The sequence below is a fragment of the Scyliorhinus canicula genome, chromosome 4 (genome assembly GCF_902713615.1).
Source record: "Scyliorhinus canicula chromosome 4, sScyCan1.1, whole genome shotgun sequence".
Classification (NCBI taxonomy): Eukaryota; Metazoa; Chordata; class Chondrichthyes; order Carcharhiniformes; family Scyliorhinidae; genus Scyliorhinus; species Scyliorhinus canicula.
Genome location: NC_052149.1, coordinates 163,870,278 through 163,887,108, shown reverse-complemented (window position 1 = coordinate 163,887,108; position 16,831 = coordinate 163,870,278). Strand labels below are relative to the sequence as shown.

Below are 16,831 nucleotides of genomic sequence, written 5' to 3'. Positions count from 1 at the left end.
TCTGTTTCATCTCCTTACTAAATGGGGCTGGTTTAGCTCACTGGGCTAAATCGCTGGCTTTTAAAGCAGACCAAGCAGGCCAGCAGCACGGTTCGATTCCCGTACCAGCCTCCCCTCACCGCTAAGGCCCCCCCTCACCGCTAAGGCCCCCCCTCACCACTAAGGCCCCCCCTCACCGCTAAGCCCCCCCCTCACCGCTAAGCCCCCCCCTTCACCGCTAAGGCCCCCCCCTTCACCGCTAAGGCCCCCCCCTCACCGCTAAGGCCCCCCCCTCACCGCTAAGGCCCCCCCTCACCGCTAAGGAATGTGGCGACTAGGGGCTTTTCACAGTAACTTCATTGAAGCCTACTCGTGACAATAAGCGATTTTAATTTTCATTTCATTTTTCATAAATTAGGCTCCCGCGTAGATTTACCGGTAATATTTTATAATATTGTTCCATCGTGGATATTTTTGAACAATGTGAATGACAGTTTTAAACTAACGTTCATGGTTTATGGGAATGAGCACAGTAAGAAGCCTTACAACACCAGGTTAATTATGAGAATGAGCGGAGAGGACTGCAGCCTCGTTGTGAGGTGGGGATGGCGGATGTGGGCACGGTCTATCTGCCAGACTGTCAGCTCCGCGGAGCGGCCGGAAGTGCGGCCTGGGCCTTGTTTACACGGCCGGCCAGCGCGGTGAGTACGGGGGAGGCGGCCGATTTTATTCCCCGGTGCCGGGAGCTGTAGCTTGGTTTCCGCTGTGAGTAGAGTCCGTCAATATCAACTTCAACAGTATCGCGGCCAATTTCCAATTGGGACTGTTTACCGCCTGAGCCGATGTCCTGGACCCGGCATCAGAAGACCCCGCATTGACAAACGGCGACGGGAGACACTCACCGTCACCCCGGGGGGGAGGGTCACTCACTGTCACCCTGGGAAACCGGAGGGTCACTCACGGTCACCCAAGGGACCGGGGGAAGGTCACTCACCATTACCCAAGGGACTGGGGGGAGGGTCACTCACTGTCACCCAGGGAACGGGGGGGGAGGAGGGTTAATCACCGTCACCGGGGCGGGGTTGGTGGTCACTCACCTGCACCCTGGAGGAGGGTCATTCACCTTTACCCTGGGGGGAGAGGGGGGGGGGGTCACTCACCTTTACCCTGGGGGGAGAGGGGGGGGGGTCACTCACCTTTACCCTGGGGGGAGAGGGGGGGGTCACTCACCTTTACCCTGGGGGGAGGGGGGGGGGGTCACTCACCTTTACCCTGGGGAGAGGGGGGTCACTCACCTTTACCCTGGGAGGGGGGGGTCACTCACTGTCACCCTGGGAGGGGGGGTCACTCACTGTCACCCTGGGAGGGGGGAGTCACTCACTGTCACCCTGGGAGGGGGGGTCACTCACTGTCACCCTGGGAGGGGGTCACTCACGTCACCCTGGGGGGTCACTCACCGTCACCCTGGAGGGGGTCCCTCACCTTTACCCTGGAGGAGGGTCACTCACTGTCACCCTGGGAGGGGGGGTCACTCACCATCACCCTGGAGGAGGGTCACTCTCAGTCACCCTGGAGGAGGGTCACTCTCAGTCACCCTGGAGGAGGGTCACTCACCGTCACCCTGGAGAGGGTCACTCACCATCACCGTGGGGGGGTGGGGTCACTCACCGTCACCCTGGGGGGTGGGGGGGTTGGAGGGAAGGGTCACTCACCATCACTCCGTGGTGTTCACTCACTGTTATCCAGGGAATTGAGGGGAGTGTCACTCACCAGTGGCAGGGTAATTATAACAGTGGTAAACTTGAAATGATACTTTATTAGTTGTGAAGCATTTTGAGATGTTCAGGGATCATTGAAGGTTGTTTATAAATGCATGTCTTTTTTGTTATTGGGGTGAGGGCATTGAAGAGGGGTTCAAATGGTATTTGTGCGGTTACCCTGTAGGTATCAGGAAAAGTCCTTTTTTTTGTTCATTGACTAAAAGAAAGAATACTGTTTAAAAACTAGGCGTGAGTGATATTAACATAGAAATAGAACATCATTGTTTTGTTTGTATTCTTTTATAGAAAGTCTGATGCAAGGTATTTTGTCGAGTTGGTTATTTACAGCCCTGTTGGCTTGATTTGGTTTGTGATTATGTTTGTTGTGTTAATATATAAATGCCTCAAAATATTTTTCAAATAGAAAAGAGAGCCTGATGTAAGCGTGCACATTTATCTTCGAGAATGATTTTTGTGTTTAAGGTTAAAATATATTTATTTTCAGAACATTGCCTTTGCTAAGGAAAAATTAACTGCAGATCAACTTTAGTTTAAGTACCTGCTAGTCTATTTATATTGCTTGAAAGTTCAATTTTAAATTCCGTTACATATCTTTTGAGCATGACTTGTGCATCATTCCCTGGCTTTTCTCAGCTGACATTCAGAACTTCATAATTTCCTATTGATAATCAAGATCAGAAGAATAGATTTCATCTCTCGGTTACACCAAGCACTCAAGCCTTAGTTCAGATTTATTTCTTCACCGATATTTAGTGTGCTAGTTTGAGTGCCATGCAAGAGTTGTCATCACAGTTGGAGAGAGGAAAGCAGGTTATCTCAATTTTATTTAAATATTAATTAATTTCTGATGCTGCTGTTGCATATGTGTGTTTTGTGCAGTGTAGGCAGCATTGATTGCTGACCTGGCTGCATATCCACCCATGTAATCTTTATTGTTATTATTGCCCCAAGTAGGCTTACATTCACACTGCAATGAAGTTACTGTGAAAGTCCCCCAGTCACCACACTGCGGCGCCTGTTCGGGTACACTGAGGGAGAATTCAGAATGTCGAATTCACCTCACAAGCATGTCTTTCAGGACTTCTGGAAGGAAACCGCAGCACCTGGAGGAAACACACACAGACACGGAGAGAATGTACAGACTCTGCACAGACAGTGACCCAAGCCGGGAATGGAACCTGGGAGCCTGGCGCTGTGAAGCAACAGTGCTAGGCACTGTACTGCCGTGCCGCCCATATATGTATTTGGGTAGTAGTCATTTGGATCAGAATAGTCATTTTTAGTGAAGGTGTTTCTTGAAACACTGAATTGGAATTACTTTGGCTATAATAAAGGTATTTACTTTGCAGTACACGGAATAGGATTAGAAAATCCTAAAATCAAGGCACTATGGAGTCTGGCACTGTACAGAGCATGAACCCGGCTCCCCCTGAGGAATCTGCCGGTGTCGTGGGCTTAGATGAACCAAAAAAGATGACCAGGGAGGATTGGAGAAAGAAGAAGGAACTAGAAGAGCAGAGAAAGCTTGGTAATGCGCCAGCAGAAGTTGATGAAGAAGGAAAGTGAGTACCTTTTCTATTTTAAGTAATTACTTTTTATTTGGTCAGCTGATTGGCTTCCTGAGGGAGAAACATACTGAAGAAATTAAATTGCGAGTGTTTGAAAACTGTTAAATGTGCATTTTATTGTTAATAACTGCTCTATTTGCACACCTTGAGCACTACTATGAACTTTTTTCTTATCGATGCTTTGTGTAGAGTTTCATTATTGGTGATTCACTGCCCATCAGTGCTATGCACATTTTAGTTTTAAAGAACAAACTATTCATAGTACTTGGAGTTGTTGAATTTTGATAAAAATTTGAAATGGTGTTGGCATCATTCTGATTTTTTTTTAGAAAATCATTGTTGTATTTGGTTTTGTTTGGTTGTACTATATTTGCAAGTTGAAGTATGTGCTGATTAACTGGCATTTAATAAAATGGTTGCCACATTACTGAAAGACTGAACATAGGCCTGCTGTACTATTTTATTACTAATGGCAGATGTTCAATGGCATTGCTCATGGTGAGTTGGACATGTTATATTGGTGTGTTATTGGAAGGGACTGATCAGCATTGGAGTGGCCCCCTGCTGCAGGGTTGTCTTAGGATTTGGAAGCTTCAGAAGTGGAGTCCAAGGCTTCCAAGATCACTGGAGAGGGAGATTTTGGGGACATCGGGGCATTTCCTTGGGGATCATAGCTCATTAACAGATAAAACTTGGGACCTGTGAAGAAAGTCCTCAAATTCTGGGGACAGTTATGGGACCAGGCACTACTAAGAGTGCAGTCTGGAGGATTGTGAGCAGAACAAGTCTGGGATGGGAGGTTTTGCGGCCCAGAAGAATTCTGAAAGGAGATTCTGATTATTGGGATTGCTGGTATCTGACAATTTCTACGGTAGTAGGGTGGAACTCCCTTGTCAGATTGGGACCCAAACAACTGTACCATTAGCCCCTTATGAAGTGTTTGCTCCTTTTGCACATCAATCCATGTCGTCTAGAATGTCAATTACCATCAGCGTTTTCCCATTGCAAGCAGTCCCCATTATTATATACTTGCCGTAAAACATTCATGCGTAAAATTTCTGCTTGTATAATGGATGGAAAATCATAATCTGATCCCCATTCCTAGAAAAGCGCTAGAACAGTGTTTTTCAAACTTGTTTTCCCAGGATCCACATTTGCCAACTGATCGACCTCCACAACACACTTCTCATTCTTTTCCCTTCAATGCAAAAGGGGAGCCTGCTTGGTTCTCATGATCTCACTCCAATCAGGTTCACAGGAGGAGAGGATAATGTGCATATCAGCCAGTTCCTTTGTGTGGGCTTCATGTTTGAGAACGGAAAATCCAACGTCACACATGTAGGTCTTCGTGAAGGGCAATAGTTACAAAATGCTCGTTTTACTCAGCACTGGATACTCCTGCACAATGTTATTCCAGACTGCTTTTCAAAAAAAAATTGTAGTTAAGGGGTAATTTAGCATAGCCAATCCACCTACCCTGCACATGTTTGGGTTGTAGGGGTGTGACCTGAGGAATATGTGCAAACTCCACACAGACAGTGATCTGGGGCCGGTATCGAACCTGGGCCCTTGGTGCCGTGATGCAGCAGTCCTAGCCACTGCCACTGTGCTGCCCCGCTACTCCAGAATGCTGACAACCTCATGGACTTTTGGTGTGTTTTTAATATGATGTTACAGGTCAGGTACAGCAGCTTAGTCTTTTCATTTGGAGTCAGCTTTAAGATAATAACTGACTCTGGGGTCTCAACCTCAAAATCATTTTTCACCCGCCACTCATTCAAAGGCTGAAACTTTCCCCTCATTTGCCAGTACTTTCCTGCATATAACGCATATGGCTTTGCATCCTGATTTGCATTGGTACAATTGACAACACCATACCTCAAGAAATTGTCTTTACACTGCTTTGTTCCCAAATTAAGTTTCTTCTTTGTAGGCTTTTCACCAGAGACCCTGGAACTCTGTGCAGAGCTAACATTAGCACTCCTCTGTCCTGCTGTGGATTCTCCTGAGCAGCTCTGTCAAGCAGATTCAGATGTGAGGTCCTGACCAGTAGATAAACTACCTATTTGTGTGTCTAGCTGTCTCTACCTTATAACAAAGCGATCCATCTTCACAGTCCTCTTACCTTGCTTGCTAGCAGCTAGAAAATAGAAGAAGCTCTCCACGAAAAGCACTTACACTGGACATCAAGTGCCCTGCACGTATGTGCAGGGTGTGTGATTTGCTTACTGCTGCCATTTATGGTTGGAAGACTGCACACAATCTCGTTTCATTCTCATTTAAAAGCCAGTAGCAGCCGCCATTCTCAATTTAAATGTCGGTTGCAGCCATTGGCAGCTTCCCGCAATCGGGATCACCGCAGGTACGCCACGCCCGGAGGTTGCAACCTGCATTTTGATTTTATTGTCACATGTACTGAAATACAGTGAAAAGTGTTTTTCTGCAGCCAAGGGAACGTACACAGTATGTACATAGTAAACAACACGGTAACACAGTGGATAGCACTGTGGCTTTACTGCGCCAGGGTCCCAGGTTTGAATCCCCGCTGGGTCACTGTCTGTGCGGAGTCTGCACGTTCTCCCCGTGTCTGCATGGGTTTCCTCCGGGTGCTCTGGTTTCCTCCAGCAGTCCAAAGATGTGCAGGTTAGGTGGATTGGCCATGATAAATTGCCCTTGGTGTCCAAAAAAATGTTAGGTGGTGTTATTGGGTTACGGGGATAGGGTTGAAGTGAGTGCTTAAGTGGGTCGGTGCAGACTCGATGGGCCAAATGGTCTCCTTCTGCACTGTATGTTCTATGTAATAATCAACAGAGTACATTGACAAATAGTACATCAACAAATAGTGATTTGTTCCAGTGTGGAACAAGGGCCAAACAATCCAATATATTAGCAAGAGCAGCATAGGGCGTCATGAATAGTGTTCTTACAGGGAACAGATCAGTCCGAGTGAGAGTCATTGAGAGTCTAGCAGCTGTGGAAAAGAAGCTATTCCTATGCCTGGATGAGCAGGTCTTCAGACTTTTGTATCTTCTGCCTGATGGAAGGGTCTGGAAGAGGTAAAGCCTGGGTGGGAGGGATCACTGATAATGCTGTCTGCCTTCCTGAGGCAGCGGGAGGTGTAGACAGAATTAACGGGAGGGTGGCAATCTTGTTTGATGCGTTGGGCTGAGTTCACCACACTCTGCAGTTTCTCGTAATCTTGGGCCGAGCAGTTGCCATACCCAGCTGTGATGCAGCCGGATAGAATGCTCTCTATAGCATATCTGTAGACGTTTGTAAGAGTTGATGCAGTCGTGCCAAATTTCTTTAGCTTCCGTAGGCAGTAGAGACGTTGTTGGGCTTTCTTGACTTGCATCAATGTGAGTGGAGCAGGACAGACTGTTGATGATGGTGACCCCCATGAACTTAAAGCTATCGACCATATCCACTTCGGAGCCATTGATGCAGGTGGGCGTGTGTGTCGTGCTACACTTCCTAAAGTCGATGATCAGTTCCTTGGTCTTACCGACATTTAGAGAGAGGTTGTTTTCGGGACACCATGCAACCAAGTGATTTATCTCTCTCCTCTAGTCTGATTCGTTGTTGTTTGAGATACGGCCCACCACAATCATATCATCTGCAAACTTATCGATCGAATTGGAGTTAAATCTTGCCACACAGTCGTGTGTGTGTATAGGGAGCAAAGTAGGGGACTGAGCACACATTCTTGCAGGGCCCCGGTGTTGAGGACTATTGTGGAGAAGTTGCTGTTACTTATCCTCACTTTGATAAAACCCTGCACTAGAAACACCATTAATGAATCTGTCGACCGTGTTTTTAATAAATATAAATTGCTATTAATAAATGATTACTGAATAAATTGTTCAGAGTTCATTACTTATCATTTTGCAATTATGTTTGCTGAAAAATTCTATATTTTAAAAAGTGGTCTCAGCTTTCTAAATTGAACATGTACAACCAAAAGTAGAAATATTGTCTTGCCATCAGAGGAAACATTGAAAAGCTTTTGGCCTTGCTCCAGCGTTCAAGTCAAACTTTAAAGATGCCATGATAATTCAGTGGATACATTTAATCATATTGTGATTTTTTTTTTGTTTAAATCCTATTTTAGGATATGAGTGATTTCAATTGCAAAAAAAAATAATAGTGGGTGTAAACAATCTTTATTAAGCATTTCACACAATTTATAGAAATGCAGCATCCCGAATTGTACAGAAGATGATTTACTCGCTATAAAAAAGTAGCAATGTGTGTTACACAGCTTGACATGATTAACTTGGAAAATGTCTATTGCCGAGCTGCCTACAGGATTAACTGAGACATATGGTACTTATAGTGAGTTTTCAATAAAATGCCTCACCAAGTACTGAATTCATTTTGGAAATAGATATTTTATTAAATATATTACAAATCAGAGATCAAATTGTCCATGAGAATAGGTTTAAATATCTCAATGAGCATTCCAGGTATCTGACATTTGAATCAGGACAACAAATGGTTGAATGTTTATCGTGAGCATTCGTAGATCGCAAAAGAAAATGGTTCAATATTTTATTGGAAAGCCAGCTTTCAAACATAGGTTGTCAAAAACTGAAACTATGAATTTGAAACAAAATATGTACTATCAAATCTTAAACTGACCTCCTGTTTTCATTTGTATCTGACAGAGACATCAACCCACACATTCCTCAGTACATATCATCAGTGCCGTGGTACATTGATCCCTCTAAAAGACCCACTCTCAAACACCAAAGGCCACAACTTGAGAAGGAGAGAAAGTTCAATTTAATTGTAGACTGGTACAAGAAAGGTGTTCAGGAGGTAGGTGGAGTTTCAATTTGTTTCAACTGAGATTTTCAACTTTATAATTTTGTTTGAAGTGAATACATTTTTTTAAAACACAAAATATAGATGACTGTCTAGTTTTCAGTTTTATAAGGGAATTAGTGGTTGTGGAATACTCAAAGTAACTAATTTGTAATACCTGATTTTGGAGTATTCTTCAGGGAAAACTAATCAAAGGCAGAAACTTTGACTGTCTGGCAGCGACAGTGGTAGAGAAAAAGAATCCAAGATCACATTCAATTTGCCTATTTTGTGTCATTCAAAATATTTCATGTTAATGACTAGGCCAGTGAAGGTGGAGCAGTTTGGAATATTAGAGAGTTTATAATTCAGCATCCCTACTCCCTAACTGGCGAATTCTGGTTTAATTTTATGTGCAGTTCAAGGAATCCAAGAATGTGACGCCAACTCTTACAGACCTCAAGTCTGGCTTTTATTGCAGCTTGGGTGTCAGCAAATTGAATTTTAGTAATGCCAAAGTTATAGTATGAACGCACCCTACAAGCTTTCAACCAAGTTTAATTGTAGATTTGTTTTTTCTTTAATCAGGCTAACTCTGTGTTGCAAATTTAGATTTCAGTTGCACAAATGGAATGATAAGACTAGGGAGGTTATGCTGCAATTGTATAAGGTGTTAATGAGGCCACACCTGGTGTATTGTGTTCAGTTTTGGTCTCCTTACCTGAGAGACGATGTACTGGCGTAGTAGGGTGTGCAGAGGAGATTCACTAGGTTAATCCCAGAGTTGAAGGGGTTGGATTACGAGGAGAGGTTGAGTAGACTGGGACTGTACTCATTGGAATTTAGAAGGATTAGGGGGGATCTTATAGAAACATATAAAATTATGAAGGGATAGATGCAGGCAGGCTGTTTCCACTGGTGGGTGAAAGCAGAACTAGGGGGCATAGCCTCAAAATAAGGGGAAGTAGATTTAGGACTGAGTTTAGGAGGAACTTCTTCACCCAAAGGGTTGTGAATATATGGAATTCCTTGCCTAGTGAAGCAGTTGCGGCTCCTTCATTAAATGTTTTTAAGATAAAGATAGTTTTTTGAAGAATAAAGGGATTAAGGGTTATGGTGTTCGGACTGGAAAGTGGAGCTGAGTCCACAAAAGATCAACCATAATCTCATTGAATGGCGGAGCAGGCTCGAGGGGCCAGATGGCCTACTCCTGCTCCTAGTTCTTAAGTTTAAATCTATGTTTTCGGTTTGCAAATCTATGTTGGACTGAATAAAAGCTTGATGCTCTTTGTATGACAAAACTTAAAATGGACATAACTCAAAATAATCTTAATAAAAAAATGGAAGTTATTTCTCATTAACGAGTAAAGTAATATTTGAAGATAAAGCAGCAACCAGATCATAATTATAATTGGTCGTTACAGGGTAGAAATAGATTTTCTCTTCCCATTACATCATATTTACAGAATTACAGATGATTAACAGAAAGCATCAACATATGAATAATACAATTAATTATGGTATCTTGCAGCAAATATGTTGGCTAACTAAATTATTCTTCAAGTATTATATCATGCCGATATAACAAATTTGCGCTGCAGTGATGAGGCCAAATAACCTCTTGTATCTTAACATAAACTGAACTGGACAGCCCAATTTGTTAATTGGAGAATTATGTTTACTTTGTTAATCGTGTTTTGATCTGAATTCAATCTTTATATGCTATAAATGGGCATTTGTAATGTCAAGGGAAACAAGCTTGATGATACGTGACAATAAATAAATCCAATATTGTGCGCTCTCTTCCTCAGGGTTCTATTGTGACTAAATACAGGAGGGGTGCATGCGAAAACTGTGGAGCACTAACACATGTAAGAAAGGACTGTATGGAAGTAAGTGACTGTCAATTTCAGGGAGTAATTTTTAGTTGCAACTTTTGGGTAAGATATTTTCATGAGGGCTTTCTCCCAGTGTTTCTTTGGAACAGGTACATCAGAATGTGAAATGATTTAGTTAAGTATGTAACTGTACAGGTGCACAATTCCAAAAATAACCTTTTGACATCTGTTGCCTTAAACTATGAAAAATATGGAGGCTTTGGGAATAAACTACTTGGCATTTGTGACATTACAGGACATGGGGGAAATGCATAAGCATAGTTTGAAAATCCGATCTAATTTATACAGGGGGGTTTATTTGTATGACATCCTACATCAAGTAAGCTCATTTTACTACAAAATTTTTTAGGGGAAAGGTACTCTGATTTACTTGATTTTAGCTTGGCAGTTCTGTTAAAATAGTTCTAAATTACCAAGATTTAAAAGGGTAGACCATTGTAGGTAGAATTCTTTAATCTGTCGCAAGATGTATAATTATAAAAAAATAAATTACAGCTTTGAATTTCCTGTCAGAACAGAAACATTTTGGATTCCCACCTCTCCAAACCCATCTGGTAACACTGCCACTTTAGTTTCTAACCATGTCCTGAAGCAATTCCATCCATTTTCACAGAATCATAGAATGGTTACAGCACAGAAGGAAGTCTTTTGGCCAGTGTTGGCTGTGAGCAGAACAAATCACCCAGTCCCATTCCCCAACTCCTTCCCAGTAGCCCTGCCATTCTTTTAAGGCTCTTATCCAATTTCCTTTTGAAAGCCATGAATGAATTTACCTCCATCACACTGCAAAGCAGTGCACTTCAGAGCCTAGGCGATTGCTGCATCGAAAAGATTTTCCTTATATCACCGTAAATTATTTTCCAATTTGTCTTATATCTGTGACATCTGGTTCTTGATGATTCCACTAATGAGAACAGTTTCTCTCTATTCATTCTCTCCAAACCCTTCAGGATTTTGAACATCTCTATCAGATGTCCTCTCAACATTCTCTTCAGTAAGGATAACAGCTCCAGCTTCTCCCATCTACTCACATAACTGGAACCATTCTTGTAAATGTTGTCTGCGTCTTCTCTAAAAGCTTTCATATTCAAAGGGGCTGGTTTAGCTCACTGAGCTAAATCGCTGGCTTTCAAAGCAGACCAAGCAGGCGAGCAGCACAGTTCGATTCCCGTATCAGCCTCCCCGGACAGGTGCCAGAATGTGGCGACTAGGGGCTTTTCACAGTAACTTCATTGAAGCCTACTCGTGACAATAAGCGATTTTCATTTTTCATTTCTTCCTAAAATGTGGTGCCCAGAATTGGAAACCATACTGAGATTGAAACGACATTTAATGAAGGTTCACCATAACTTCCTTGCTGCTATTTGTAAAACCCACGATTCTACATGTCTTTTTAAAAAATAAATTTAGAGTACCCAATTCACTTTTTCCAATTAAGGGGCAATTTAGCGTAGCCAATTCACCTACCCTGCACATCTTTGAGTCAGGGGGGCGAAACCCATGCAAACACGGGGAGAAACTCCACACAGACAGGGGCCGGGATCGAACCTGGGTCCTCAGTGCTGTTGACAGCAGTGCTAACCACTGCGCCACCGTGCCACCCAATTTTGTTGTTTCTAAAAGCTTTCCCAACTCGACATTTAAAATTGCCTGACCTGTAGTTGATTGGTTTATCTTTATACCCTTTTTGAACAAGGGTGTAACATTTGCAATTCTGTGGCACCACCATGGTATCTAAGGAAGATTGGAAATTTATGGTGAGTACCTCTGTAATTTCCTCCCTTCCCTTAGTATCCTTGGATGCATCCATCTGCTCATTTTAAATACAGCCAGTCTTTCTAATATCTCTGTCACTTTTAGCCTATCCAGTGTTTCAACTGCTTCCTTTTTCACTGACTTCAGCATCTACCTTGGTAAATTTAGCCAGATGAAAAATACTCATTTAATATTTGAGCCATGCTCTTTACTGTATTGTGTCAATCCCCTTTTTGGTCCCTAATTGACCCCACCACTCCCTTTATACCCTTTATGATCTCAAGAGAGTTAAAACAAATTCCCATTTTTAATGGAAAGAATCACGCCACAATATTTCAGTTTTAAACAAAAATTATTCTCCATATCTAGGTACAGAATTTTTTTTAAACTTTTGATTTTTTAACCACATGGAAGGGTGTTGGACTAAGTCGAACTTTCTAGCTTGGGTGCCACTTGGCTATCTCCAGAATTTGAACAGGTGGGTCTTACAGAATTTGTGTGAAAATCTGAAATGAAGGTTTTTCATGCAAATATAAATGTTTACTACCAATTTGGATGTTTTTATTCGAATCATCATAGAATCATAGAATTTACAGTGCAGAAGGAGGCCATTCAGCCCATCAAGTGCACCGGGTCTTGGAAAGAGCCCCCTACTTAAACCCTCAACTCCACCCTATCCCCGTAACCCAGCAACCCCATCTAACCCAAGGGCAATTTATCATGGCCAATCCACCTAACCTGCACATCTTTGGACTGTGGGAGTAAACCGGAGCTCCCGGAGGAAACCCACGCAGACACGAGGAGAAAGTGCAGACTCCGCACAGACAGTGACCCAAGCAGGAATCGAACCTGGGACCCTGGCACTGTGAAGCCATAGTGCTACCGTGTCTCCCTATGGTACAGAGAATGTTTTTTTTTAAAAATAATTTTTATTCAAGTTTTTCGTGTTTCCACACCAACACAAGAAAAGAACGTCACCCCCCCCCAAAATAAATAATAACAAAAAGAAACAGCAATACAAGAAAGAAGAAAATAACAACATAGCAAACCCACCGCCGCAAAAACAAACCCCCAAACTCGCCCCCCCCCCCCCCAAGTTGCTGCCGAGACCGACCACTCTCTACCCCTTCGCCAGAAAGTCGAGAAAGGGCTGCCACCGCCGAAAGAACCCCTATACCGACCACCTCAGGGCAAACTTCATCCTCTCCAACTTGTTGAACCCAGCCATGTCGTTGATCCAGGCCTCCGAACTCGGGGGCCGCGTATCCCTCCACTGTAACAGAATCCTGCGCCGGGCTACTAGAGACGCAAAGGCCAGAATGCCGGCCTCTCTAGCCTCCTGCACTCCTGGCTCCGAAGCTACCCCAAAGATCGCGAGCCCCCAGCCCGGCTTGACCCTAGACCCGACCACTTCCGACAAAGTCCCCGCCACCCCCTTCCAAAACGTCTCGAAGGCCGGACAAGCCCAGAACATATGGGTGTGGTTCGCCAGACCTCCCGCACCTGTCTCCCCCTCCGAAGAACCAGCTCATCCTTGCCCCTGTCATGTGAACCCTATGCAGCACTTTCAGCTGAATTAGGCTGAGCCGTGCGCAAGAGGAGGAGGAATTCACCCTCTCCAGGGCGTCCGACCACGTTCCATCTTCAATCTCTTCCCCTAGCTCTTCCTCCCACTTCGCTTTGAGCTCTTCTACTGAGGCCTCCTCCTCCTGCATCAGCTGGTAAATAGCCGAGATCTTTCCTTCACCGACCCACGTTCCCGAAAGCACCCTATCTTGCACCCCCCTTGGCGGCAGCCGCGGAAACTCCGCCACCTGCCTCTTAACAAATGCCCTGACCTGCATATACCTAAAAACGTTCCCAGGGGGGAGGTTCCACTTCCCCACCAGCTCCTCTAGAGTCGCGAACTTCCCATCCAGGAAGAGGTCCCCAAACTATCTGATGCCTGCCCTGTGCCAACTCCCAAATCCCCCATCCGTTCTCTCCGGCGCAAAACGGTGATTGCCCCGTATCGGGGCCCAAACTGAGGCCTTCACTTACCCCCCTATGCCGCCTCCACTGTCCCCAGATTTTAAGGGACGCAACCACCACCGGACTCGTAGAGTTCTTTGCCGGGGGGAGTGGAAGTGGGGCCGTCAACAAAGGCTCCAGACTCGTACCTGCACAGGACGCCACCTCCAATCTCTTCCATGCGTCACCCTCCCCTTCCGTCACCCACCTGCGAATCATCGCCACGTTCACCGCCCAATAATATCCGCACAGGTTGGGCAGCGCCAGGCCCCCTACCTCCCTTCTATGCTCCAAAAATACCCTCCTTACTCTTGGGGCCTTCCGCACCCACACGAACCCCAGAATCGACTTATTCACCCTTCTGAAAAAAGCCTTTGGGATCAATATGGCGAGGCACTGGAAAAGAAACAAAAACCTTGGGAGCACCGTCATCTTAATCGACTGGACCCTGCCCGCCAACGAAAGCGGTAGCACGTCCCACCTCCTAAACTCCTCCTCCATCTGCCCCACCAGCCTCGAAAAGTAAAGCCTATGCATGGCCCCCCAGGTCCTAGCCACCTGGACCCCAAGATACCTAAAGCTCCTCTCGGCCTTCTTCAACGGGAGTTCACCTACCTCCCTATCCTGATCCCCCAGGTGCAGGACAAACAGCTCACTTTTCCCCACATTGAGCTTATAGCCCGAAAAGTCCCCAAACTCCTCAAGTATCTTCAGCACCTCTGGCATCCCCTCAGCCTGATCCGCGACATACAACAGCAGATCATCTGCGTACAGCGACAACCGGTGCTCCCCTCCCCCGCACAATCCCCCTCCAACTCTTCCAGTCCCTCAGCGCCATGGCCAGGGGCTCAATCGCTAACGCGAAGAGCAGGGGAGACGAGGGGCACCCCTGCCTCGTCCCCCTGGAAAGCTGAAAGTCCGCCGACCTCCTCCCATTCGTCACCACACTCGCCACCGGGAGGAGCTGTACAGCAACCTCACCCAGCTGATGAACCCCTCACCAAACCCAAACCTCCGCAACACCTCCCACAGGTAACTCCACTCCACCCTATCAAAAGCTTTCTCCGCATCCATGGATGCCACTATTTCTGACTCCCCAGCCGCCAGCACCATCATCATGACATTAAGGAGCCTCCGCACGTTGGCATGCAATTGTCTCCCCTTTACAAACCCCGTTTGATCCTCATGAATCACCGTCGGGACCACATCCTCCACCCTCCTGGACAGCACCTTTGCCAACAACTTGACATCTACATTAAGGAGCAAGATCGGCCTGTAAGACCCACACTGAAGGGGGTCCTTGTCCCGCTTTGGAAGCAAAGAGATAATTGCCCTGGACATCGTTGGGGGCAGAGACCCCCCCTCCCTAGCCTCATTCAGGGTCCTCACAAGCAGAGGGCCCAGCAAATCTAAAAATTTCTTGTAAAATTCCACCGGGAACCCGTCAGGCCCCGGCGCTTTACCTGTCTGCATACTTCCCAACGCCTCCACCAGCTCCTCGAACTCGATTGGGGCTCCCAAACCCTCCACCCGCTCGTCCCCTACTCTTGGGAACTCCAGCCTATCCCAAAAGCGGTCCATCCCACCTGCTTCCCTGGGGGGGCACCGCCCGGTACAGCCCCTCGTAAAAGGATCTGAACACCCCATTGATGTCCTTTCCACCCCGCACCAAGTTCCCTCCTGCATCCGTGGCTCCCCCAATTTCCCTAGCTGCCTCCCGCTTCCAGAGCTGGTGAGCCAACATCCGACTTGCCTTCTCTCCGTACTCATATTCCGCCCCCTGCGCCCTCCTCCACTGCACCTCCGCCTTCCCGGTGGATAAAATGTAAAATTCCGCTTGGAGATTGCGCCGCTTCCTCAAAAGCCCCTCCGGGGTGTCTGCATACCTCCTATCCACCGTACCATTTCCTCCACCAGCCTCTCCCACGGCCCTCTCCCCCTTCTCCCTGTGCGCCTGAACAGATATCAGCTCCCCTCTGACTACTACCTTTAGCGCTTCCCAAACCACCCCAACTTGCACCTCCCCGTTATCATTGGTATCTAGATACCCCTCTATGCCCCTACGGATCCGCCCGCACACTTCCTCCTCTGCTAAAAGCCCCACATCCAACCTCCACAGCGGGCGCTGATCCTTCCCCTCCCCCAGCTCCAGATCCACTAAATGGCTATCGCCGAATACTCCGCCCCCACTACTCTCGAGATTAGCGCCCTGCTAAGCACAAAAAAATCAATCCGGGAGTACGCCTTATGAACATGGGAGAAAAAGGAGAACTCCCTACCTCCCGGCTCCAAAAACCTCCAAGGGTCCACCCCCCCCCCCCCCCCCCCCCCCCCCCATCTGATCCATGAACCCCCTCAGCACCGAGGCCGCTGCCGGCCTCCTGCCCGTCCTGGACTTCGAGCGATCCGGAGCCGGATCCAGCACCGTGTTAAAGTACCCACCCAGGATCAATCCCCCTGTCTCCAGGTCTGGGATCAGGCCCAGCATTCGCCGCATGAAGCCTGCATCGTCCCAGTTGGGAGCATAAACATTAACCAGGACCACCCGCTCCCCCTGAAGTCTCCCACTCACCATCACATATCTACCTGCACTATCCGCCACCACTTTGGACGCAACGAACGACAGGCTCTTACCGACCAAAATTCCCACCGCACGGTTCTTCTCATCAAGCTCCGAGTGAAACACCTGTCCCACCCAACTTTTTCTTAGCCTCATCTGATCCGTAACCCTGAGATGCGTCTCCTGGAGCATAGCCACATCCGCTCCCAACCTCCTCAAGTGAGCCAAGACCCGGGATCGCTTAACCGGACCATTCAGCCCCCTCACGTTCCATGTGACCAGCCATCCCCCTCCCCCTATGCCGATCAGCCATAGCTCTTCCTCAACCCGCCACGCGCCCAGGGAACCCCCCATGCCTGCTCCCCACAGCGGCAGACCCCCCTCCCAACCCCCCCTTCACCATCCATTCCCTCACAGTCCCTGCAGCAACAACCCGGTACCCCGCCCCCTTCTTTCTCTTCCCCCCCCCCCAAA

At 46.5% G+C, this 16,831-nt stretch overlaps 1 protein-coding gene across 2 annotated transcripts in view; it reads left to right on the top strand.

Annotated features, from left to right (window-relative positions):
- The first annotated feature begins 581 nt into the window (after positions 1-581).
- Positions 582-16,831, top strand: part of slu7 (SLU7 homolog, splicing factor) — a 60,381-nt gene continuing 44,131 nt past the window's right edge. The window contains exons 1-4 of one of the 2 annotated variants that reach the window (XM_038795471.1): positions 582-680; positions 3,110-3,322; positions 7,996-8,149; positions 9,946-10,026. In XM_038795471.1, coding sequence (XP_038651399.1) covers positions 3,150-3,322; positions 7,996-8,149; positions 9,946-10,026 — 408 coding nt within the window. In that variant the 5' untranslated portion in view covers positions 582-680; positions 3,110-3,149. Of the gene's footprint in view, positions 745-3,109; positions 3,323-7,995; positions 8,150-9,945; positions 10,027-16,831 lie in introns of both variants that reach the window. The other variant, XM_038795470.1, reaches the window with a different exon arrangement.